This window comes from Phytophthora cinnamomi, assembly GCF_018691715.1.
Source record: "Phytophthora cinnamomi strain GKB4 chromosome Unknown Contig19, whole genome shotgun sequence".
NCBI classification, from domain to species: domain Eukaryota; phylum Oomycota; class Peronosporomycetes; order Peronosporales; family Peronosporaceae; genus Phytophthora; species Phytophthora cinnamomi.
The window spans coordinates 1,439,068-1,465,518 of NW_027150952.1; the positions used below are offsets into that span (position 1 = coordinate 1,439,068).

General features: G+C 52.0%; 5 protein-coding genes across 5 annotated transcripts; 1 reads left to right on the forward strand and 4 right to left on the reverse strand.

Annotated features, from left to right (window-relative positions):
- Window positions 1–3,140: 3,140 nt before the first annotated feature.
- On the reverse strand, window positions 3,141–9,880 carry IUM83_13131 (myb domain-contaning protein; the record flags this gene model as incomplete). The annotated part of the gene is made up of 2 exons (XM_067937790.1): window positions 3,141–3,410; window positions 9,506–9,880. The coding sequence occupies 2 exons, from the start codon at window positions 9,878–9,880 to the stop codon at window positions 3,141–3,143; spliced, it is 645 nt and encodes a 214-aa protein (XP_067795861.1).
- A 1,652-nt stretch (window positions 9,881–11,532) lies between these two features.
- On the reverse strand, window positions 11,533–14,724 carry IUM83_13132 (Lysine-specific demethylase 7B; the record flags this gene model as incomplete). The annotated part of the gene is made up of 3 exons (XM_067937791.1): window positions 11,533–12,416; window positions 13,464–14,383; window positions 14,543–14,724. 3 exons carry the CDS (start codon window positions 14,722–14,724, stop codon window positions 11,533–11,535), a joined length of 1,986 nt encoding a protein of 661 aa, XP_067795731.1.
- A 752-nt stretch (window positions 14,725–15,476) lies between these two features.
- Window positions 15,477–16,847, reverse strand: IUM83_13133 (diguanylate cyclase; the record flags this gene model as incomplete). The annotated part of the gene is made up of 3 exons (XM_067937792.1): window positions 15,477–15,586; window positions 15,675–15,738; window positions 15,843–16,847. The coding sequence occupies 3 exons, from the start codon at window positions 16,845–16,847 to the stop codon at window positions 15,477–15,479; spliced, it is 1,179 nt and encodes a 392-aa protein (XP_067795859.1).
- A 1,826-nt stretch (window positions 16,848–18,673) lies between these two features.
- On the forward strand, window positions 18,674–19,411 carry IUM83_13134 (chloroperoxidase; the record flags this gene model as incomplete). The annotated part of the gene is made up of 1 exon (XM_067937793.1): window positions 18,674–19,411. One exon carries the CDS (start codon window positions 18,674–18,676, stop codon window positions 19,409–19,411), a length of 738 nt encoding a protein of 245 aa, XP_067795864.1.
- Window positions 19,412–23,977: 4,566 nt separating this feature from the next.
- Window positions 23,978–24,421, reverse strand: IUM83_13135 (uncharacterized protein; the record flags this gene model as incomplete). The annotated part of the gene is made up of 1 exon (XM_067937794.1): window positions 23,978–24,421. One exon carries the CDS (start codon window positions 24,419–24,421, stop codon window positions 23,978–23,980), a length of 444 nt encoding a protein of 147 aa, XP_067795865.1.
- Window positions 24,422–26,451: the final 2,030 nt, after the last annotated feature.

The window sequence follows — 26,451 nt, forward strand, 5'->3', positions numbered from 1 at the left end:
AAGTACTTAGTAATTACTTAGGTTAATTATATTTGAGTACACAAATATAAGTTAACTTAGACAAGACTCCAAGTAGCTAGTTTAAGGTAAAATGAGAACTGTATTGCTTGTAAATTGATCTTCCTCTAAAATCTGCTAAAAACTGTCTATCATCTATGAAAGGGTTGGCAGCGGCTGGCTGTCAGAGCCCCGCTAATATGCATGTCTCTGATTGGTAGAAAGATGCTGCTTTCTACCAATAGGATCTTTGGGTATGTGTGGACCATCCATTGTGGTGGCCCACTTCAATGTATCCATTGGTGTGTCTTACACCAAGACGAGGAAGTATCTAAAACTTTTAACAGATAACCTATCTGTTAAATTCACAAGTGGTTTGTAGCCACTTGTGCGTGTAACCCCGTTACACCTAGTCGTGGTCGTTATTCAAACGATCAGACTCGATTGAATTACAAATTCGAGACTCCGTTGCGTGAGCAGTCGGCCAGCCGATACCAGCTCCGCAGCGCGTCCAAGACGCCGCCCCGGACTCTCGGCGAACACCCATCCCAAGCTACAAGGACCCCGAAATCTTTCCAACGATCGAGCAGAGGGACAACATCCAGCCCAAAGTCTGCACCAGCTCGACCGCGTAAGATTCAGCGCTCAAGTGGTGACATCCGCACAAATACGCGCCGTCAGCGCAGAATTGTGGAGTTCCAATCACATGACGGCCCCGCATCAAGTTATGACGCCAATTCTGATACGAACACAAACCTGAGTGGCCCTCCTCCTCATCGTGACCCAAGATCACAGCTAGCTGCAACTTATTGTGACTTGTGCGCACCTGGATTACACTTCACGGTAAATCCACCTCGACTGTTTACTGCTCAACGTCAACACAAGCTAGTACTGTGGCAGTTTGTCACTTTGTTTCTTCATCCAGATCATTGGGACATGGCCGATTCAGAAGCTCAAAATCGCGATGCTGCGTTCGCTTTTTGCAAGAAGTGTATGGTGTCGATATACTATGCACCCTCAAACCACAAGGTTTCTGCGCACATGTCGAAATTCACCGTGCCGAGATGGTCGAGTATGAACAGAAACAACATGAAAACACGGAACTCTTGCCACGCACAGTCACCCGGGGATTAGCAGCCGTGACAGATGTTCGAAGTATCACCCCAGCGCAGCAGGAACGTGTGAATATGCTGCTTGCGCAATGGATTGCAGCGCATATCCGGCCGCTTGTCATAGTTGAAGACGAGGGATTTTTGAAGTTTGTTTCCTACGTTACTCTTGAGCTTGGCCGTGCCTGCGTGGATATCCCTAAACGGAATCAATTGCGAGGCTATATCGTGCGTTTTGCTGGTGATCTCAGAATCACAGCTCGCCATGACATTGAAGCATCATGTTTCTGTTTCTCAATCACTAGTGATATCTGGACGGCTCGAACGGCTCACAGCAATATCTCCTTCACGATTCATTATGTGACAGAAGAATTTGAGCTTCGCAATTGGACACTGGAGGTGACGGAGATCCCTGGGATTCATACCGGTGGGGTAATCGCAGCAAAACTGACGGCGATGATCGGTTTGTGGAATCTGAACCGGAATGAATGCACACGATTCGTTCACGATTTAGGAAGCAATATTGTAGGTACTGCCGAGCTATTAAACTTTGAAAATACACCGTGCATCGCACACGAGCTGCACTTTGTAGTGTCTGGGGCACTATCGAAGAATAAGTCATCCGAGACAGAACGTCCAGCGTGGGCATCGCTTGTTGACGACGAGGAAGGCTCAACTACCATTGAATATGAGGGCGACGATGACCTTGATGAAAATGAGAGAAGTGACATGGAGCGACTTAGAGACCTCGCAATTGACGAAGTTCTAGAGTTTGCAGATGAAGCACTCGTTGGTCTGGAGAAAAACGCCATGGAGACTATGCGCGAAATCGTTCAATCATTTCGATCGTTGTCTGTGTACTTCAGAAGGTCAGCGAAAGCACGCAACCGTCTCATTGAGATTCAGAAAAAAGTGACAGCAACTCTGTTGCAGTTAACATGATTGTCGACTGTACAACACGCTGGAATAGCTGCTACGACATGTTGGAGCGATGCCTAAAGCTTCAAGGAGCATTAGATGGATTTTTTTCAACACTTGCATTCTGCAGACGGGCACGTGGAGTTTAAAGATATGCGCAACAAGATTTCGAAGCCAAAGCATAAGGATTGGCTGGTAATTGACTGCATGTGCCTCCTTCTGAGGCAGTTTGCAAGAGTGTCGACAATGCTAGGTGCTCAACGTTATCCTAGTCTACCGCTTGTCATGTCTGCTATTACTGGTGTTGAAACTGTTCTTCAGAACAAGCATCTCTTGGACGGCAAACTAAATGGCGCTAGACGCGAAGCTTATGTCGATGAAGTACGAGTGTTGATGACGGATGTGCAAGCCACTATTCTTCGCGTGTTTCAAAGTCGATTTGGTAAGCTAAAGAACACCGATTTGACCTGGATTGCGTACCTGGATCCCCGCGTAGCGAAGACAATGAATCACGTGAGGCCACATGAACGACTTCAAACTGATGAAAAGTTTATGAAAGCTGTCGCTGAGCTCGCAAATGTTACTCCGTCGACACCCCCGCATACCCAGTAATTTTCTACAGAGCCCCAGACTATATTGGCGACGCAATGTTTGGACCCCTTCAGCCCTGTGCCGCATCACGAACAGAGCAGGCATGCAGTGAAGAATTTGGCAAGTATCTCGCTGCTGCTAAAACTATAGTGATATCACAAAAAGACCGGGACAAGTTCGACACACTTGCATGGTGGCGTACCAACAAATCAACGTACCCGAACATCGCTAGGCTTGCAAGGAAGTGGCTCGGAGCAGTAGCAACAAGTGTACCTTCGGAGAGAGCGTTCTCTACTAGCGGAAACATCACAACCGCGAAACGAAGCTATTTGGCACCAGAGCTAGTTCGGGATCTTGTCTTCATCGCAGAAAACTCACGCAGGCTGGGCAAGTAAGCGTTAAATTCAATCGTATTCAGCAGAAAACGAAAAATTTGCATCTACTGAAGTAATTGTGTTTGATTCTTCGTCACTGCAACTACCTTACTCTGTTTCAGGATCGTTGGTGTGATCAATCAGCTGTTTGTTAAACTTGGGCTTCTTGTCCTACGTCAATGCAGTCTCTACCAGTCGTCTCCGTCTCCGTCGTCTTAGCAGTCACCTCGCTCGTGGACGGCACCTCATCGGTTGTCTCGGTCGTCACTCCCGTCATCTCCTCGGGCTTGACGTCGGTCGTCTCAACCGTCTCGACCGTCTCGGTGGTCACTTCCGTGGTCTCCTCCTCGGTCGTCTCGGTCGTGCCCGCAGTTGGTTTGCGCTTCGGATTGCGGTGCTTCATCGACTTGGGCTTCGTGTCCTACGTCAACCCCGTATCATCCACAATCTCAATCATCTCACTCGTCATCTCGCTCGTGGACGGCATCTCCTCGGTCGTGTCCGTGGTATCCTCCGAGGTAGCCATACTTCCTTGGCCACTTTGACCGTTCAGCGATCACATCCTTCTCTTCCGTGGCCCTCCTTTTCTTGGACTCCTTGTTGGAGTGCGTCGAGCGCTGTTCTACGACGCACTTGCCGCCTATGAGGCGGTCTGAGGCCGCGGAGCTCGACAAAGTCCTGGTGTAGCGGGTTGCCTAGTGCCGGCGTCAGCAGGTTACTTGTGTGGAGCGAGAGTGAATGTTGTAGCAGCACAGCAGTTCTATGCCCGTGGGCGCAGTCTGTCGACATACTGGTTCTCGTCGCTGTCGCTAGCGCCGCTCGGTGGCATCTGCTCGCTCAGCAGCGTCGTCCTTTACTTCGGATGGTTGTTCTCCGTCATCTCCAGCTCAGGCGATGTGGACCACACACGACAAGACGTTAACGATCACGTTTTTGGAGGTTTAGAAACCTGCCAAGGGGCATGGAGGCTAAGTAGGTTTTTCGCTAAACTTCGACAGCTCTACTTAACGGGGCGGTAGGCTGGGAGGGCGGTGGGGCGTAAAAAGTACCACTCTGCGCGTCGTCGTTAAGAATGACGGAGTGTTGGGCGGTAGGCCGCTGTACCAAACTGTACCTATGTCCAAAAAATTGTCGCATTCACTAAACGCCCCGAACCCCCTGTGGCAGATACTACGTATGTTCCCTCAGCTAGTGGATTCGGACGACGAGGAATGGAGTAGTTCGTCCAGTGATGAAGAGATGAATGACATTGCCGTGTGTGTCGCTGCAGCGACGCAGGCGCTTGCCATTAGAGAAGATTATTTCCGTCAGCAGCGGATCATTTGGAGCGACCACGTAGCAGTCCTTCGGCGGCGAAGCTCGTTTGAGAGGAATTATCGGATGGATGACGGTGATTTTGATCATCTGTTGGAGTTGCTGCGCCCAGATCTGCAGGTAGATGCGCTCATGTCGACGGTTCGCACTGGCGAAGCTCCGATTTATGCCGAGGTAGTTTTGCGCTGTACACTGCGACGGCTAGCTGGCGGATCTTACCTCGACATTTGCACTATTGGCCACATTAGCCACACAAAATCATGGCCAGCGAGCAGGGCATCAGCGCGTTCACTGCTTTCGACGACATCCTCACACTTCTCCTCCTCTGCCTGGTGATACTCGTGTCGCGCTGGTGGGGGGAGCGTGGATTCGCTGTTCGCATACTGCGCTAGGCGGGGAGAATGACTGCCGCCACTACAGCCAGACAACGCGTCTTCTTGAGCTAGAGGACGGAAGGTGCATGCGATGGTCGTGTCCTGGGTGTCGGAGGTAGACACGTCGTCAGCGCTGGGACCCGAGAGCAAGTCAGAGGAGCTCTCGCTGGACTGGACAATGGTGCGCAGCAACTCTCGAGGGCGTTCCATTTGGATGGAGAGTCTGAATCTGGGCAGCCCCTCGCGTAGGGCGTAGGGGGCCTGCCAATCCGTGATCGAAAATTCCCTCGACGTAGTCCCGATTGCTGCACAGAGCCGCTGCGCAGCCTACCCCGACTACCGCACACCCGCACACCCGCTCCGTTAAGAACGACCCTCAGTATGTTGAGGTTGCGCCAGCATTCGGGACGGCGAGTACTTGCTAACTGAGGTGCTGGGAGTGGTGGTGCCCAATATAAACAAGGCGGCTTACAGCAGGTCCGGCGTTGTATCGGGGCTGTGTTCCTTCCGGGGCATGGAACACCTGTCAGTGTGCCATTACGTGCAGCCTCGAGCTGCGTGTCCACATTGTCGCCGTGCGCTCGTTGGTAAAGGTGCCGGAAGACAAGATAGATTCTCCACGAAGATAACATGAACTTTTACGTACAAGCCGCCAAACGAGAGAGCTATCCTATCATATTCGGACGGATTAATTCATGCCAACGTTTCAGCTATAGCCTCACCGCAAGAAGGAAACAAAAAATAGTAAGAAACTTATTGCTGCTAACTGTAATGGCGAGTTGATTGTGATTGGTCTCTCCGCATGACATTACACAGTGCTATATGCAGTACATCCGTTTCGGCGCTACTAAGCTTGCGCTCACTGGCAGGTTACTACGGGTGCATCAAGCCCTCTTATTGATAACGCGCACGCGAAAGCTAGTATATGTACCAGCTAAGGTGCCGCATCGGATCGGCACTCACGGTCTCCATTTGCTGTGTGCGCACTCAACGTCTCGGGTGCATTATTTCTAAACATTGCCAAGTATTCCACTGGGATCAACTCGAGCATTTAAACTCACTCGCGCGGATGACCTGTTCACAGAAATCGGTATCCTGAATTACGAGTTTCCGCTCTCGTCATCAAGCCTTCGTCAGACGCAAGCCTGGATACTATTAATACGCACGAAATTTTTTGATATTATCTGGATTTAGTCCATCCAGTCGCCCCCAACCGATGGTCCTACTACTACGCGAATAACAAACACCTTGTCTTATCGAATCGAAGGGCACCTGAATTCGGTATTTTTAACCTTCAGTATTTGATTCCCTTTAGACATTCATATTATGCAGGTATGATGAGTGAAGATCAGGACAAAATACCTACTAGTAGTAGCAGGTAATTTGTTACACCGTAAGATTGTATAAAATACTGTTAAATTATTTGGTATGTAGTGTAGTGGTAGGCACCACCGGTGGTCTCGCACGGCGTCTTGTGGGAACTTTATGAGCGGCTCTGCGCACATACACGGAGGTTTAACGCACTACTGTTAGTAACCTGGACTTTGTCCTTACGTCTCGCGTCGACTGTGACTTAGTATTAATAATGACTAATAAGTATTGTGCTTTGCAGATAAAATATCGCCCTGTTTTATGGCGTAGATCGAGGTCGACCGATAAAAAGGAGTCGCTAGCATGAGCGACCTCGTTATAATCAAATCCACAAGGAGATCAATCGCTAGCTCCGATGCAGCTCGATTTATTAGCCGGCCTAAGTGGACCGATTGGTCCTTTTATTGACCTCGTTTTATTAAATCGACCTCGATTTATTATTACTGGAGAAGAGCAAAGACAAAAGTCCAATATTCTCACACACTCTTGTCTCGACAACGACACCAGACTTACCCGCCTACCGTTGCATGGGAGCCTACTTCGCGCCAAGCCAACCCCCAAGTTCCGCGGCCGTCAACGCACCACGCTTCCTGTGGTCCTCGATGCCGACCTCCGAACCCTTCCCGTCAACTACCGACTTCGCACGAGCTGCTGATCTTTACCTATTACGCTGCCACGAACAAGACCCGAAGGAATTAAGGCGACTTATTCAGTCACTCATCGTCTACACACCCTCAGAAGAGAGAGAGAGAGAGAGAGAGAGAGAGAGAGAGAGAGAGAGAGAGAGAGAGAGAGAGAGAGATCCGACGTATGAGATCGCTACACTAACCAGGAGGCTCAATCAGACGACTCTTTTAACTAGCGTAATGAACGCGAAACCTTTACTATTACTACTCTTGCGGCTGTACTGTACCGAATTTGAGATTTCCTACATCAGGCTTTCTCCTAAAGCACACCACCTCACTAGCTAATCATGTTTAGCAGTGCAGCGTAAAGGCAGGACGCGGACGTCCGGCACCGGGAAGGCCCCCAAGAAGTTCTTGCGTGTGGCGGTGTCTTACCGCTTTAAGCTGGAAGTCATCACCTTCCATGAGGAGCCTAACACAATGCCCGCAACTGTTAAGAAGTTCTTTCCGTTGCTATCAGTAGCGAAGCAGAGGGCGAAAAAGCGGCAGATTTACTCGTGGTTTATGCAGCGTGACTTCATAGAAAAGCAATGTGAGCCGGGGCAGCCGCTCACTTCAATGCTCGTGCAATGGGGGCGGGAGCTACACGCCGCCGGAGGTTGAGGCACGAGGAAGAAGCCAAACTACATTAATACACGTACAACGTAGAATTTGCATTTATCAGAGGACTGTTCTTGTGCATTTCACATGTACATCTCGCGTACAAGTGCGACGTGACAACTTCAGTCTTCCTGGGGTATCATGTAGGAAATCTCAAATTCGGTACTTGGCTGGAAACTCAGCCCAGAATTGTAGTCAAAGCCGAGGAAAACAACAGGTAATGAACATCAATGATGGCGCTGAGATTTGCTTCGCTTCACGTCATCGTGCAGTACAATGGGAGAGAAGACGGCTTTAGTGAATATAACTCGTACAGTAACGTCATTATTTTAGTTGAATGAACATGGAAGTAGTCGCTACGTGAGACTCGTGCGAGTTGATTTGGTGGTGGTCCCAACAGAATCACATTGTGTTCACAGATTAAGAGCGGCAACAGCCCCGCTTTCCATAAGTAAGTTGGTTACCATAAATTTGGATGCAAGCCGAAGATTGGGTAGGCTGTTTTCTTGAATATAGGTGTTCACCGTACACATAGTACAGGTACGGTAAGGCAAACGTCCAATCGTGCTCACACTTGACCACACTCAGTTCGAATTCTGCCCGCTAGACCGCACGGATACAATCCACACAGTAACCCACAACGTAAACTACAAGTCAGAGCTATGACGATTTCCGATGTCGTGCAGAGTGGCCTCTTCGAAGGAGGGAGCGACGACCAGCAGTTGATCCGCATCCCAATCCGCGCCGACGAGGAAAATAAAACCAAACGAAGACGCCGCGTCCAGTCCCGCCTGAGTGCACGTAGTCGCCAGTTGTGGACCACCGCCGAGCACGACCGCTTCCTCGAAGCGCTGGAGCTCTATCCGTCTGGGCCCTGGAAGGTCATCGCGGACACATCGGCACAAGGACCGCGCGGCAAGCGATGACACACGCACAGAAGTATCGCGAGAAGATCGAGCGTCGGAAGCAGAAGCAGCGCAGCAGGAATGTCGATGGTATTCTCTTCAAGGCGTCGTCGAAAATTACCGCAGCTTCGGTTCAAGCTACATGCGCGATAGATCCTGTAAATATGCTGTCAGATGACGCCACGGAACATGCAGTGTTGATGGAGTTTGTAGAGAACTTCCAGCCAAGCGAGATTGATCATGTGAACCCCTTTCGTTCACCCCGGAAGGTTATTTCTTGCTGGGCGTTTGCTTCTTATGACTAATTGTAATGGAGCAACATTGTGGTTGTCGATTTACGTGTAACAGAGGAGGTCAGACCTCTGCAATGTGGCCTTAGCACGCACGATAAACCAATTGTAGCAGCTATTAGTCAGCGCGAGTGGCACAAATCATGGCACACGTAACCGATTATCCTTTTGCGCCGATACGTAGAGCTGAACTTTCGGCCTCTGTGGTTTTGCCATTGACCAAGATGCAGCACTTACCATCGCGATTGCAGAACTGTGGTCCGTGTTACGCTTTCAATCGTTGTTGTTGGCCTTAAATGGCTTGTTGCCCTTCGTTCCTCTATAGTTCAACCGTAAGCGCCGGGTATGACGTGTGTGGTAGAATCAGAGCTCGCCCTGAGTGTCATCGGTGCTCACCGTATAAAATAAAATATTGCCAAGAAGTACATGTCAAAACGTTAGTGTTCGCCTTGACTACAGGCCGTCTGATTTCAGTGTTTTCTTCTAGACACAAGGGCTAGCCTGACGAGCAACAAGCCATTTAAGGCCAACAGCAACGATTGAAAGCGTAACACGGACCACAGTTCTGCAATCGCGATGGTAAGTGCTGCATCTTGGTCAATGGCAAAACCACAGAGGCCGAAAGTTCAGCTCTACGTATCGGCGCAAAAGGATAATCGGTTACGTGTGCCATGATTTGTGCCACTCGCTGCTGACTAATAGCTGCTACAATTGGTTTATCGTGCGTGCTAAGGCCACATTGCAGAGGTCTGACCTCCTCTGTTACACGTAAATCGACAACCACAATGTTGCTCCATTACAATTAGTCATAAGAAGCAAACGCCCAGCAAGAAATAACCTTCCGGGGTGAACGAAAGGGGTTCACATGATCAATCTCGCTTGGCTGGAAGTTCTCTACAAACTCCATCAACACTGCATGTTCCGTGGCGTCATCTGACAGTATATTTACAGGATCCATCGTGCATGTAGCTTGAACCGAAGCTGCTGTAATTTTCGACGCCGCCTTGAAGAGAATACCATCGACATTCCTGCTGCGCTGCTTCTGCTTCCGACGCTCGATCTTCTCGCGATACTTCTGTGCGTGTGTCATCGCTTGCCGCGCGGTCCTTGTGCCGATGTGGTCCGCGATGACCTTCCAGGGCCCAGACGGATAGAGCTCCAGCGCTTCGAGGAAGCGGTCGTGCTCGGCGGTGGTCCACAACTGGCGACTACGTGCACTCAGGCGGGACTGGACGCGGCGTCTTCGTTTGGTTTTATTTTCCTCGTCGGCGCGGATTGGGATGCGGATCAACTGCTGGTCGTCGCTCCCTCCTTCGAAGAGGCCACTCTGCACGACATCGGAAATCGTCATAGCTCTGACTTGTAGTTTACGTTGTGGGTTACTGTGTGGATTGTATCCGTGCGGTCTAGCGGGCAGAATTCGAACTGAGTGTGGTCAAGTGTGAGCACGATTGGACGTTTGCCTTACCGTACCTGTACTATGTGTACGGTGAACACCTATATTCAAGAAAACAGCCTACCCAATCTTCGGCTTGCATCCAAATTTATGGTAACCAACTTACTTATGGAAAGCGGGGCTGTTGCCGCTCTTAATCTGTGAACACAATGTGATTCTGTTGGGACCACCACCAAATCAACTCGCACGAGTCTCACGTAGCGACTACTTCCATGTTCATTCAACTAAAATAATGACGTTACTGTACGAGTTATATTCACTAAAGCCGTCTTCTCTCCCATTGTACTGCACGATGACGTGAAGCGAAGCAAATCTCAGCGCCATCATTGATGTCCATTACCTGCTGTTTTCCTCGGCTTTGACTACAGTTCTGGGCCGAGTTTCCAGCCAAGTACACTTGTTGTAAGTCGGATGTCGCACGAGTGTGTGAGCACCTTATCAGTCACAACTAACTCACTGTCGACACGGGACGTACAAGGACAAAGTCCACTTTACGCACCTTATCAGTCACAACTAACTCACTGTCGACACGGGACGTACAAGGACAAAGTCCACTTTACTAACAGCAGTTGCTGTCAGAAGGCGTTAAACCACCGTGTATATGCGCAGTGCCGCTCACAACGTTCCCACAAGACGGCGCGCGAGACCACTGGTGGTGCCTGCCTCATACCACTACACTGCATACCAACCACGACGACTTCGGATTGGCTTGCAGGCGCAACCTCAGATCCGCCAAAGCGCACACACACACCGGCATGTGGACGAGGAAATCCCAACGACGTCGCGCAATTGTCACGTTGGCTCAAAGCGCGCGGTCTCTTCGGCTGCACAAGATTTGAGGGTGCACAAAGGCGATGCAGACACGGCACCTGATGGTAAGCACATTAGTGGCCTTGCCCAGGATTCTTTTTCGTCGGGCGATGGGCGTCCTGTGTAACTCGTGCAGGACAGCCGACAGCCACACACACACACGATTGCAGCGTGTACACTGTAATGTACAGTGTAGTTCAGCCTATCCACCGCCTCTCGGCAATACAATTGATAGGCACCACCTACCTGGTGAACTTCAACACGTGATCCGTACACTTCGTCCACGGCGAGCTAGACACTTCTAGTAGGTATTGTACTTGCAGGTTGTACCGGTCTAGAAACGAAATGCGATCGAGAACTGTGACATTATAGCTCCTGCGCGAGGCACCACCATTGAAAACGAAGGTAATGTTAGGACGTATTCCAAGGAGATGTCTTAGCTACAGTATAACCTTGCCGCGAGAATGGCACTACGCTTCAGCTCGAAAGGAACCAACCTATTAGGTTAGCCTACTGTTTTGCCGCATTAGCCACATTGATCCCATTGACGAAAACTGCCCCCATGTAGAACTACCGCCTAACAATGCTTCGTGACCACGAAGTAGGCCGGTTCAGAAGTTATTTTGTAGTCCTCACTCTCGTTTGAACTTTAGAGGCGTGTTTGGCTGTGCTACACACGATACCATTCATCTACATACGCTGTCTACCTGCTACTCACCTCAATAGTGCTGTTGTGGTTACTCAGTAGCCAGCAGTGACACCATGCGATCCCAGAACGTGCCATTGTTCGACTGAGACGACTGGTCCGACGTACCAGAGAACGCGTGGCCCTTGTGCTTGTCATCCTCCGGGCTACCATCCCGCCATTTGGCAGCGGTAGCAGCCGTGGACACACTTGACTCCTGCGCCTTCCCTGGCTTCCGACGGGGTGCTTGGAGGTCACTGCTACCTCCACTCTTGAGATCCGCGAAGGGTGAGTCCGAGCTCGAATAACCAAAGCGAGAGCGCTGGTAGTCTCCATATGGGTTCACACCGTTGCTCACTAGTGCTGCATAGTTTCGCTTCTCAGCCTCTGTCAGCACCTCGACCTGGTGGCGCCATACAGCTACTTGCTGCATGAGACTTTCCACCTCCTCTGAATGTTCCTCGGCTAGTTTCTGCAGATACTCTTCATGCTTGCGCTGACTTTCATTTTCTGCGGACTCCAGCATTTTCTGGGCGCGTCGTTCTGCCATCCTGTTGGCGTTCTCAATTGATCGGTTCGATTCCTTCACCAACTGCTCCTCATGCTCCGCTAGTCGGGTCTTGGCACTTTCCTGTGCTTTCTCCAGCATGGCTTGATACTCCCGTTTATTTGTCGCCAAAGTTGCCTCAGCTTCCTGTGCTCGCAAACGCGACTTCTCTAATTCTTGGCGCTGAACATCCACCTCTTCATTCAGCTTGGCGATTATGACATCACTTTGCTCGATTTTGGCCTGCAAAATGAGTTCTCGCTGGGCAGCGCGTTCCTGCGCAAGCCGCAATTCACGATGCGCATCCTGTAGCACGCCTATTTCGTCGCGAATCGATGCATTCTCCATGAGGGCGAGTTGCAAACTGTTGCTTAGATCTGTCTGCGCTTCTGCCACACAATCCAGGCTATTCACAAACGCCTTTGCTCCAATCGCGTGACTTTTGACCAAGCTAGATGACCGGTGAATGCTACTTCCATGTTGCTCTGAGAGCTCTGTCTCCAGAAAAGGGCTATAATCCTGGTACCAACGGAAGCACAAGCTGGTGGGGCGTGACGCTGAACGTAGTCTCTTGATCACTACCGCAAACGGCGCGTCAAATGTGCTCTCATTGTTGATCGATACCAGCACGAAGCCCTTGCACAAGCGTTTCTCGCTGCCGCGATGCTCCGCTCTCGACGAAAAGAAAACTGGAGATGCCTCAAGCATCGCCGCCTCTACATCACAAATTTTACAGGCTCCGAAGGACAAACCCATCGGGCCCGTCGCCGTACTCCATACCCCCTGTGCCTTGCGCGACATGGTTGCCTTAATGTCTTCAGACCGTTGGTTGTCATCGCTATCTTCGCTGTCACTCAGGTCGTGCTCAGGTAAGAACGCCTTTGCTTTCATCTCGGCGCGGCGCTTTTGGCGTAATTCGTGGAGCAACGACGGTGGCAAGTACGAAAAGAATCCACGCGAAATCAGGTCGCGGGACCCTCCGCTTACATCATCCCACGCAAACAAAGCAGCAGCAGAGTTTAGCATCCCATGAGTCGACCCCACCGCGATATCAGCCGTCTCACCACGCTGCTTGCCAGCGGCACTAATAATGCCAGAACTTGATGACGGCGGAGTTCCACTGGCCGCAGAGGTGCTTGCAGCACCAAACAAGTCGCCGAACACGGATCCAAATAAACCAGACGTCAATCGCGGAGCGTCCACGCTGTAACTGCGGTGGCTTCGATCCATGGGGGGTTTTCCCGTTTCAATTGGACCCGCCATTGAGTTCCCGCTGCTACTTCCACCGCTGGCACTAGACACTACCCGTTGTCTCCCGCTCAGTGACTCCGCGTCAGAAGTAGCATCGATACTACTGCGCGGCGTCAGTGAGTTGCTCCTTTGACGATTTAAATTGGGGTTGTACAGAAACCTCAAGCGCAGCGGTAAACCCGCACCGCGTAGCTGGACCAGCACTTGGTCGAATGGAGCGTCGCTCACATTCACACCATTCACACGCACCAATTTCGCTCCTACTGGAACATCCGCCAGTGCCGGGTCCAGTTCCTGCTGATCGCGAAGAAATCCTGCCACCGTCGCCCCCAAGAACTGGCCCTCCTGTTCGTGACTAGCGGTCAATCTCAACCCGAGTCCCGCTCTACTAGTCATGGAGTTCTTCAGCTTAGACGGGTAGGCGGCGGGCGCCGCTTGTGTAAGCTGCACGTTGAGTTCCTCCATGGCCAAGGCAAAGGTCGGCATGCCTCGAAACACGTGCGGGAACGGGCAGTTCGCTCCAGCAAACAGAAAGCAGCTGAGCATGACCACGGGCAGCGCCTCCGCCTTGTCCGTCCTCAGCACGTAGAGCGCCGGGTCTCCCTGCTGCTCCACCGTCTTCAAACTGATGCTACTCCTCCGTCGCGAGCTGGCCGTCGTCGAGGGCGCTCGCAGGCGTCCTGTGCTCATACTCGTCGTGGGAACATCAGGCCGAGCGGCAGTCGCGTTGCTGCTGCTGTGTGTCTTGTGCTGCTTCCTGGCGGCCTTGAGCCGCGCCTGCTGCTCCAGCTGCGCCAGCCGCTGCTGCTGCAGCGCCAGCAGCTTCTCCCTCTCCTGCTGCTCCTGCTTGTGCTGCAGCTGCAGACAGTAGCTCTGCGTGTTCTCCGCCACGCCCTCCAGCCACTTGTGCAGCTCCACGAGGCGGTCCTTGCAGTGCTGCGCGTGGAAGATCTTGAGGTAGGCTTGCGACAGGCGAGGCACCCGCACGGACCGACTGGCCAGCAGCTCCGACGAGTGCGCGATGTACTTCTGGAAGTGCCTGTAGCGGCGGTAGATCTTCCAGCTGTAGCGGCCAGCGTCTCCCAGCGTGCACTCGAACACATAGCTACAAATACAGATGGGTACATCCACATACGTAGGTGTCACCCAGGAGTAGGTTAGTGGGTGGGTGGGTGGAGGAGAGGGTGGGTGGGTTTAATTAAAATAGAACGAAACGCTTTTGGGTGGCTGTGACGCACAGAACGTGCGGACCCCACGGGCTTACATGTCGACGCTGTCGGGCGTGCGGTAGTAGCCCAGCGGCTTGATGCGCACGGGCTGCGTGGCCAGCAGCGCGGTGAGCTGCTGCCACGTCTCGAGCTGCGTGAAGGCGCGGTTGGGCTCGTGCAGGAAGGGCCGCGGCAGCCCCAGCGCCTTGGAGATGCTCTCCACGGCCGCCGCCTCCATCGCTGCAGTGGGTTGTCCTAGGTGGCTGGCCAGTACTCAACTGGCCAGTGCAGGGTGCTCGCAACGCGCCCAATCGCCAAGTGTCCGATGTGTCCGAGTGCCTTCTCTTCTCTTCGCCTGAGCTTCTGATTTCGCAGTTTCCAACAACGGCTGCAAAAAACGAGAGATGCCGCCCGAATAGAGGGCTGTACACTGGAGTTTGTATGCCGCCCGAATAGAGGGCCGTACACTGGTGTTTGTTTGCCGCTGGGTCATCACGCTCTATTCCACGCTGCCCATCGATTCGAAGCCTTGGAAGCGCCGGGCGTTATCTGTTTTTCGCTCACTCGAGCTTCGCAACAGGTATAATAATACTGGTATTCATGTAGCAGGCACACCTGGGGCTCCACAGCCGAAGGCCATCAAACGCGGTCGTCGTATATTAACATTCACTGCCTGCCCTGCGCGCCGTGTATTTCTGCTAGTCGCTGTCGTTCCGCTCGCCCGCCGCTCGGCACCGCCGGCACATTTCCTCCGCGCTGTCGTCGCCAACCACAAAATTAAAATATAGGTTGCCTGCTGCTTCGACTCGCTCGCTCGCTCTCTCACTCGCGCGTCCTCCGGAGACGGCCGTCTCGGCTGTCTCGATGCGTCGCAGAGCCCACCCACCAGGCCATCGGTTGGTAACGTGCGGCCTGGCCTACAGTATCACCGCGGAGCTGTCATCGGTCACCTCCCTCGGGCTTTGGGGCCTGCCGCATCGAGTCCGCGCTTTAGATATCGCGGTCCACGCGCGTCGAGCACACGACGCCCTTCTCCGCCAGGCGAGCCGTCGTCTCCGCGTTGAAGAACTCGCCGTCCGTTGACTTTATCCGGAATTTAACTGCGAGCGAGTGATGATAACACACACCGGGCTCTCTGTCAGCCGGCGTGTCGGTCTGCCAATGGGTCGCAGACAGAGGGGTACGTACATCTATGGGTCTCTCCGAGCGTGTTGAGCTTCGTGAACACCGCGCGGACATCTTGCACGTTGTCCTGCGCCACCGAAACACAAAACAACCATTCAGCATCAGAGACCCTGCAACATGGCGACACGATCGCGCGAAGTGTTGTCATCATCATCCGCAGCGGCGACGTACCGGGTGCACCATGTCCAGGAAGCTCGTCTGACCTGGCACGATCTGGTGGTTCTGGTAGCCCAGCACGCGCGTGTACGCGGCGCTCGAGAAAAGGAACACCGCCGAGGCCTCGGCGGCCACGAGCGCGATGCAGTCCATGCACTGCTCGCAGATCTGCTGGTACACCTGCAGCTGTCCGACCTCGTGCTTGAGCGACTCGACGAACTCCTTCTTGCGCAGACGCGACTTGCGCGAGTGGTCGCGGTTGCGCTCGCGGGACTTCTCCTCCTTGATCAGCGCCTGCTTCTCGTCCTCGCTCAGGTTCTCGAAGTTGTGCGTCGGGTTGTTCTTGATCATAGCCGAGATGATCTCGGGGGGAAGCGTCTGCGAGCCCACCATGTCGGGCGGCAGCATGCCCGGCCGCACCTGCGGGGCCTTGTGGAAGGGCATGGGTGCGTTCTGGCCGGGGAAGCCGGACGACGGGTCGTACAGTCGCGAGCCACCGTCTTGGAAGGCCAGCTCCGTGTTGGAGTTGTACATGGGCGGCGCGGGCGCCATGGGGGCGCCGAGGAAGCCGTTCATGCCGCCTCCGAGGCCCGCGGGCAGCGTCATGGACGTCACGTTGTTGACGTCGTCCATGGCGTCGTTGCGGTCGCGGCTGATGAGGTTCTCGAAGTACGCGGCGTTGGCCTGGATCTTGGCCATGTCGTTGTTGGGCCCGGGCACGCCGAAGGCGTTGGCGTTCACGTTCGGGTCGTCGTTCTCCACCTTGATGCCCATGAGGCGCGCGTACTCCTCCATGGCGTCGGCCTGCTGCGGCTGGTCCATGGGGTTGAGTCCGGGCACGTACACGCCCGGGAACACGTTCTGCGGGTCGGCGTTCAGCCCGGGGATGCCCGGGTGCGGGGGCAGCGGCCGCTGCTGCGCCTGCTGCGGGTGGCCGTACTGCGCCGCCAGGTTGGCGCTGAGCATCGAGTCGTCGTGCATCATGTCCACGTCGGACTCATTGGGCGGCGCGAAGTCCATGGCGAGGCGTCGAGTGGCGTCGAGTGAAGCGGCTGGCTGGCTGGCTGGGTCCTACGTATGCAGAGTGGCAGGTGGTCGGTCCCTCCCCCCCCTTGTCCGAGTCGGTCTGCAATTGCGGCCGCACTTGGGATGTACGACGACGACGCGGGCACGCACGCTGGTTTGTCTATGGGCTCCAGTCACGGCTGGCCTTTGTCTCGGCAGTACCGCGCGGGACACAACAAGGCGGAAATCAGATCGTGTCCAGCACACGGAATTGGGATGCTGATCCTGGATTAGCGTGCACAGAGCTTATGTTCGGACCCGTTCCCAGTGGATCCGTGTCGCGCACGGTACTGCCGAGACAGAAGTAGCGCCATGAAGTAAGCCATGGGGTCGTCCAGTCAGGGGACGGCGCTTGCGAATGAGACTGCAGTCTCAGCAGTCCAGTCCGCATCGGTCTGGACTGCTGGTGCTGCAAGCATATTTATCCGCGCAGCGTCTGATACGAGTCTTTCCTCGACTTGGCTGCGTGGACTTTCAGGGAAAGACGACGGAGCTCTCCTACCGAAATGCCCCGAGCCTCGTCACACGTTGCACCTGAACACTTCCAGCGCCGCTGGATAAAGTGAAACCGCGCTGCGGTGCTTTGGATCGTTCTCGCTGCTCGCGAGCGAATAAGATGCGGAGCGGCAAGCTGCGCCTCTCGCTGCTGGCGTTGAAGCGGCCTCGGGCCCAGCCACGCTCTGGACGGCGCACACGCCTTGCTGCTGGAGATACTTGCCTTCCGGACACCTTGCCGCTACTTCACGGAAAGAGCATCTTAATTCTTAGTCGTTGTCGCAGACGCCGGTTCACTGGCAGAGCGACGCTGGCGATCCCCATGGCCGGCCTGGCGCTTTGGCCGCCGTCCTTGCTGCCGAAGTGCAGCCGCCTCGCGCCCATACGGTGGCGGTGGCCGGGATTGAGGCCTGCAGAACAGCCGATGGAGCTCGCCGCCAGCTGAGCGCTCCCTGCTCCCTCCACCAGCCGAGCGAGCGTGGAGATTTCGGACTGGCATGCCGCCGCCCGAGTCGTGTATGGATCGCTGCGTCAGCCCGCAGCGGTGCGCTGATGAGCTGATGGTGTGTGGCTTAGCATGACGCCGCGGTGTCTCCTGCGCACTCGCATGTACAGTATCTTGTCGTGCGTCAGCGAGAGCGGGGCGAGACGGGGACAGAGACTCTGGGTCAGAGCGTCCTGCCGTCGGGCAGCAGCAGTGGGCACTGCATCGAGCTTACACGATGGTCCGACGCCTCCTTTCGTTAGCCGAAGCTGTAGCTCCGCACGATGTTCTGCCAGTGGCGGTGCCAGGGGTTAGTCACGGATGAACCGTGCCCAAGATCAGAAACTCTTCAATTTCCGCCAGCGATGTTGAAACAGTGTGTGTGGCTAAGATCATCGGTCTGGGGTGGGGGTCCAGGCACGGCGGAAACAAGCGGACAACAACTCACGCTCGTCCACCGTGATCACCAATCCTGCTTGACGGATGTTGAGCGCCAAAAACCCGTGTAGCTGCTTCTATCTAATAGCCTATTCCGCAAGTATAACATAGATACTCTGCTGCGCGCGAAAGGGTTAGTGCGAAGAAGACGACTTGCTTTCAAGCAAGAACCTCGAATCTGGCATGTTATCGGAGGCGCCTATTTTGGCCACTTCAACGCGTAGTAACGCTCTTCCTCCTTTTCCGATCGCCCGGATGTCATCCTCATCCTGCGACGACGGGTCGTGCGTGACTGGGGTGAGAGGGGCTCAGTTCTCAACCTGCTCGCCAGCCACCAATTACTTCAGCTCGTCAATCTGCAGGAATGGTCTCGTTCACCCACTCGATCGCAGTCGCTGCCATTGCGGCGACCGTCGCGACGTCGTCCGCCTCGGCTCTCCAGGAAGGTGAATACTACCGCCCGACCAGCAGCGAGGCTTCGGGCGTGTATGGCACCACTGCCCCATACCGTCGCGCGCCTTGCCCAGCGCTAAACACGCTCGCAAACCACGGCTACCTGCCTCGCAACGGACAGAACGTCACGCACAAAATGATCACGGATGCGCTGGAAAAGGTCTACAACATCGGCTCGGGGGTGGCGGCGACTCTGGTTGCAGCGCTTCCGGACCCGATCAACCTGGACTACCTCGGCATCCACAACAAGATCGAGCACGACGCGTCGCTCGCCCACACGGACGCGTACTACGGCCACGACCCCATGACGGTCAACGTGACGCTGGCCGAGGAGTTTTTCAGTCGCGCGGGCAGCAACGGACTTCTCACCAACAACATCGTGGCGAAGACGCGCAAGGACCGCGGCAACACTTGCAACGCAGAGAACCCGGAGTGCTCGTACGGTGTCAAGGCCCAGTCGCTAGCTTTCCTCGAGGCATCTGTGCTGTTGATGGCGCTGGGCACCGGCGACACCATTTCGGTCGACCACGCGCGCTCGTTCATTGTCAACGAGAAGATCCCCGATGACTATACAGCTCCCAAATCGAGCGTCGGGCTCATCGCAGTGTCTGCTCGAGCCGCACTTCTGAAGGCAGAATCGCTTGGTTAAGTAACGAGTTCTGCACCATGAATGTGGCGTGTATAAACACGGTATAGTGTGACTAGTACGTCGTGACGTGCCATCATGTTATTGCAGCGTTATAGCATCTCCAGCGGTGAGGACCTATCCTAACTAAAACTTAAGAGGGTCCTGGAGACCCCGAACATGCACCCATTGCACGGCGTTATTCTCAACAAAGTGCGCGCTCAAATCCACACAACATTCATTACCGCATACCACTCCGTCTCAAAATTGATGTCCCATTGTTGTACAACACATGCGCGTTTTGTCAATATTTCGTCTTTTGCAGCGCGGTTTGGCAAATACGACGCGGCGCGTTCTCACGGTTTGAACCGTGTGCTTATTTACTCAGCACGGTTAGTTTTGACAGCAGAGTGACGAAATGAATGGCCACGGAGGTGATTTCAGAGCTGGGACAGGGCGGAAGATCGCAGATGTCGCCCTTCCTCCTCAAACCAAGGGTCCAGCTCCGCCCATTCTCCTACTTTCCCAGTCCAATGGAGGTTTCAAGCACGCCGCGAAGGCGGGAGCTCACTTTGATGAGCTCATTGATGCCGTTACAGCAGTGTACTGGGAGCTGCCGCCATCGACAATAATGCCGCGTTCTTAAGCCTGCAGGGGTCGATGGACTTGTGCATTCAGGATACAGGAGGCAACATGTTCAAGCCTCCTCACTGAAGCTTCAGCGGGAGGGAAGACTGCCTCTGAGCCTTCAGTGCTCCCCCAAAACAGCCGTAATTGTGTCGCAGAATTACAGGGAGCAGACTACTCACCATAGTTAAATCAAATACAGTTTGAGGACATCATTTTCGAGACAAAAAAAAGAGTGGGATAGGACATCAATTTTGAGACGGAGTAGTATTGTTTTTCATTTGTACTACATAATAATATTATTATGCCACTTTGAAGTTTATTATTTGTGGAGTATAGGAAATTATAATATCACATTTCACACGACTATCACTATACAAATGTATATGCTCTCCACCTTTTCAACCGCAAAACTGCAAATTCCAAGTTCCTTTCGGCCACATGTAAGATAAAACAAAATACTCATATGTAGCAAGAATTTGTTTGCGTTTTGTATGCTCGTACCTAATTGAGGTGAATTTGTAGTGCTGTGGAGACTATGAAGAGGCACGCCCACCATCAGCACCAGAACCACGATGAATGATCGTTGCGACATCACCAGCCAAGTTGAGTCCAACAGCGGTAACATTATAGGTAAGAAGACGGTGGTACATTTCCACCGTAACTGGAGCTATGTGCTCCAATTTGTTTCACTTATACCGTGCCTATGGACGTCTAATGAGTGTGGAGTTCGCCGTGGCTTGACTGTATTTTTTTTAAGGGATTGAAGCGGACTGTTGCTCGCCGCAACCACAACAGTGGTGCGAAAGTAACTGAGGGAACATAACCACTGCCTTTTTTGGTGCTTTGACACCTCTGCCTGTCTATGCTGCAACAGGGGAATACCAAGCTCGTGTTTGCCTATACTTTTCTACTGATCAATTGGAATCTAATGTGCAGAGCTGGAAATACAGCATCAATCCGTTCTGGTCATATTGGTCAGGGGGGAGACTCTTTAGCCATTCCTTTTGGGAACATGAAGAATGACCAAGATGACTCACGGCCTCGCGACGCCCGACACGTTTACGCTGATCCATTTGTTCCAGAAATTGGTCATTTTCTTTCATCGACCATCTATCTTGCTACATAGCTATTGGAGCACAGTCGGCTCGTAAAAGGTTCTGCCACATATGTCTCTTCTTCTTCCAACGGAGGGCCTTTCGCAGCGGCAATATGCATAAGAGCTGGGTAGACTCTTCCAGGCGTTCAGGATTGATACACTCGGTACGAAGCTGCCGGCGATATGATTGTGGGTCGATACGTTGGCGGATTACCATTTGAAGAAACCGGCTTCACTATGCTACTTCCATCCTTTTCCGAAGTCGATGCTACTATTCAAAATGAAATTTCGCTATGTTTTTCTTCTCTACCGACACGATTGTTACGCACTGAAGAATTTTGCTCGCATCACTTGTTTATCACCATGATTCTCTATCGTGCACATTGCTTTCAAACCATCCTCTTCGTCACAACGCACTCTTCGGAAATACAAATGTCATTGCACAGCTTATTAAGGACCGCATTGTAGTGGGCCTACTTTGGCTCACTACTTTGCTTACACGTTGCGCTACGTGTATGATGAAGCGTAAGTACTTAGTAATTACTTAGGTTAACTATATTTGAATACACAAATATAATTTAAATCAGATAAGACTCCAAGTGACTTAGATTAGGTAAAATGAGAACTGTATTGTTTGAAAATTGATCTTTATCCTAAATCTGCTAAAACTATTTATCATCTATGAAAGGGTTTGACAGCTGCTGGCTGTCAGAACCCCGTCAATATGCACGTCTCTAATTGGTAAAAAGATGCTGCTTTCTACCAACAGGATCTTTGGGTATGTGTGGACCACGCGTTGTGGTGGCCCACTTCAATATATCCATTGGTGTGACTTACACCAAGGTGAGGAAGTATCTAAAACTTTTAACAGATATTTATCTGTTAAACCATAAGTGACAGTTGTCACTTGTGACCGTTGTCATGCACACGTGACCGTCGTCACTTGTGTGCGTAACCCCGTTACACGCATAACATGCCACTCGTTGCGACGGTATTCTACAGTCAAAATTGCGATTTTTACGGTACTAATTATCTGCGCCGACGCAGACAAATTCTTGAGCATTCTGGATTACTCCAGAAATAAGCGCAGTTTGTATGGCGACCACTCAAGTGGGTTTTCGAACTTGTCTGCACCAAACGCAGACAATAACGCAGAAGATTTGATACAAAACCTGCGAGCGGCGCAGACAAATTCAAGAGAATCTATGATTGTAGATGATATACCACGTTAGAAAGAGTTAAAGAGTGCCAATTTGCCTTTTGGCTAGCTGTTTTGCAAATCAGCCATTGACATGTGTATAAAAGTTCGAAGTAGCCTAGTCTCTATTCAATGCCACTTTGATCTTACATTTTGCCGTAGTGAACGTGGGATATGCAGTTTTGAAGTTGAAAATGGTAGAAGGTATTTCGAATTTCAGTGCGCACTTTTTGAAATAGAGTGTTGACTTTGAGAATAGCGATAAAGTTGAGACTCACGTGGACCGTCTTTCTCCCTGCGATGAGTTCAAAAGAGAGCATTCCGTGAGGCAAAAATCACATTCATTGTTGGTGCATTCATCCGAGTCCGCTTTTGTATAGTTAGCGTTGAGACTGGGGTCTTTTTTATTAATTCAGTTTTATTGTATTTCGCACTCTATTTTAGAGTGCTTATCCAGACTTGAAAATATATATAAATGACCTGAATGATTGGCTTAAATGCTAGCTAAACCACACCTAGTTCTTAACGAAAGAGCAACAGGTATGTGACACAGCCCATTATGGTACAACGTCCAGCGACTACGATCTTCCTACGGCTACCTTTACCGACTTCGCCGACTTCCCACAACCAATCCGTCTGGTAATACCACACTCGTACCCTGCTTGCTTGCCTGCCCACCGAGACAGATTCGACTGTATGCGAACGTCGTCGTACCGCTACGGATAGCACTTTTATCAACTCCGATACGTAAGCAGCCGCCGCGGAAACATAATATCTATGCTTAAGTGAACTCAGCCCAAGTGTGCGTTGTAACCGTGAAACAAGCATGTGTTGGAAGGTGATACCATATTGTATGATACAAGTTATCAGACCAGATCTATGCTGGCCGGCAACAGCAAACGAAGCAAAGGTAACGCACATGCCGTAAGCACAGTTCGATTTACAGGCTACGTTTCCTCCAAAGCATTTACTTTTTCTTTTTATCTCTTCCGTGCACAAGTGCCCAAATCAGCAGGTTGTTGAATGTCTGGCTCGGCCGAGGAAAAGGCAGCGGAGGCAAGGCACCGCCCCCGCTACTGCTCACGAAAGGTGTAACGGGGTTACACGCACAAGTGGCTACAAGCCACTTGTGATTTTAACAGATAAATATCTGTTAAAAGTTTTAGATACTTCCTCACCTTGGTGTAAGTCACACCAATGGATACATTGAAGTGGGCCACCACAATGAGTGGTCCACACCTACCCAAAGATCCATTGGTAGAAAGCAGCATCTTTCTACCAATTAGAGACGTGCATATTGACGGGGTTCTGACAGCCAGCCGCTGTCAAACCCTTTCATAGATGATAAATAGTTTTAGCAGATTTAGGATAAAGATCAATTTTCAAACAATACAGTTCTCATTTTACCTAATCTAAGTCACTTGGAGTCTTATCTGATTTAAATTATATTTGTGTATCAAATATAATTAACTCAAGTAATTACTAAGTACTTACGCTTACTCATACACGTAGCGCAACGTGTAAGCTAAAGTAGTGAGTCAAGTTAGACCCACTACATATTGCGGCAGGGGTGGGTAATACTTGCCCCGAACGCGCGTCTGTGGTGACAGGAAGCTGGAGCACCGGAGCTGTCGGATCTCGACGGGCGGGAGGTCATGCGCGTTGCCTACGGGCGGCAGTGCCCAGTCGTCGGGAAGTGGAGGATCCACTGAACCACAGCCACCTTGCCTGACGTGACGTCAGAAAGCACGGCCGCGGGCTCAGGCCGCGGTGGTGGAGGCGTGGACGCACCCATGTGACAACGCAACTCAGCGAAAAGTTCAAACAGCTTATCCACTTTATCTGCTAGTGAAAGGCTCTGCAGCACGGTAGGCGTTGGGTACGCACTCGGCACGAAGGACCGAGTGAAGTCGCCGAGGTCGAAAGCTGCACAAGCCGGCGCTGGCTGTAGAGACGCCTCCATTGCGCCGGAATGGAGCGGGGTTGGACCAGTTGGTGGTACGGTGGACACGCTGCTGACGACGCTGGTCGATGCAGACGCAGCGGGCGGCGTGGGCGATCCACTGACGACGACGCACGAATCGGCGCTGGCGGCGTTGGCGCCGCACATGCTCACGCCTCCGGTGCAGTTGCCAGTGCTGGCGACTCCGCACTTATCACCGCTGGCCTCGACGTAGACTCGGTCGTTGGCGTGGCCACACCTGCCAGCGCTGGCGGCACCTCTGCAGCCTCCGCCGAAATCCCCGTTGTCGGAGACGAAGAGATGGGCCCGCCAGACGCGGCGCCACGTGGGGTCGGCGCCGCCTCTCTCTCTCTCTCTCTCTCTCTCTCTCTATTCTAACTGGTACTTCTCTTGCTACGCTATAAGGCCAGACAAGTTTACGCTTTCTGCTTTATTAATTTGTACGCGATAACCAGGTGTGCTGGTTTTCTTCCTCTAACGATGATTGCTGCTCCCTGGAACTCATAGGTGCAGATATGGCGTGTTCTTGGCCACCACAGCCGCTCCGTAGGTGTAGTGCATACCAAGAATACACAACGAAACCAGGCAGCAAGTCCCACATCCTATTTTCAGATAATACACTAAACACACTGTCCTCCCAGACTTAAGCTTCGCCTCAACCCAGACAAAAATAATAAGTTTAAAATAAATTTTATTCTTTTTACCCGATTCAGATGCTACAGTGGGCGCCTTCCATAACCATTCTAAAAGTGTTTTATGGAATCAATTTTAATGCTGGGGTTAGGTGACGTAGATTAGCCGATCTCACACTCTGTTCGAAAACGAACTTCCAAAACCTCACTAAAATCGTTTAATCTGGTCGCGTTCAAATGTCTCATATTAGTACAAGAGCAGGTGTAAATGTACCACGTAACTCGGACAAAATTTCGAATTCGTCAACAGATTTTGAGATCTTCAGAAGACGCGATGCTCGCGTGTCATTTGGCCTTCAGGCGGGAAGCGCACCATGCGTGGGGCGGGGGCGTTGCTAGCGATATCGGTGCACATGCTAACGCGAGACCGCCTAGCTGCGGCGCTCAAAGAGCTCCGGAGAAGGCATCATGAGCAATTGGTGCTCCATGAGCGACGCCGGTTGCTGCGGGTGCGTCACTATGCCACACTGAACTGCATTCCAGATCCAAGTGAGTCGGATTGGATGAAGCTGTGGCAGCACGGCTCTGATGCCAACTCCATCCATTTTACAAGTTTAGATCGGATTGTAATTTTCGCCCTGGTTGCTGATTTCACGCTGAATGAGCTAACCCCACTGGTTTCCTCTGTAATCGTTTCTAGAACCTCATTTCGTGCCCTGTGAAGGCAGTTTTCAGGGTTTTACAACTTGCCAGGGTTCAGTCCAAAGGGAGGACGCCCTCCCCGGCTTAAGTTCAATCACCAAGCTCTTGCTGTAATACTCGTCTTCTATGTTGACTCTCTTCATGCAAAAATGGCGTGCATGTTTTTTGGCGCGCCACCGGCGACTATGAGTCGCGTCCTCAATGCAGCCGAGGTGGCACTTGGTAGCGCCTTGAACAGCTTCCGACCGGCGCGTATCTCGTGGCCATCTCCAACTCGGCAACGCGCACTCGCCAAACTTACAGCTCTTCGAGAGCCTCTGCTTCAATTCACGTGGGGGTTTATAGACGGGAAAAACCTGAAGGTATTGAGAGCATATTTCTTGTCGACTACTCCTAGTTTACTCAGGTTTAACTCATTTTGTGGTTTGAGGGCACGTTCTGCAACCAGCGGTGTAGTGGGTCTAACTTGACTCACTACTTTAGCTTACACGTTGCGCAACGTGTATGAGGAAGCGTAAGTACTTAGTAATTACTTAGGTTAATTATATTTGAATACACAAATATAAGTTAAGTAACAAAAGGATTCCAAGTGACTTAGATTAGGTGAAATGAGAACTGTATTGTTTGTAAATTGATCTTCCTCTAAAATCTGCTAAAAACTGTTTATCATCTATGAAAGGGTTGGCAGCGGCTGGCTGTCAGAGCCCCGCTAATATGCATATCTCTAATTGGTAGAAAGATGCTGCTTTCTACCAATAGGATCTTTAGTATGTGTGGACCACTCACTGTGGTGGTCCACTTCAATGTATCCATCGGTGTGTCTTACACCAATGTGAGGAAGTA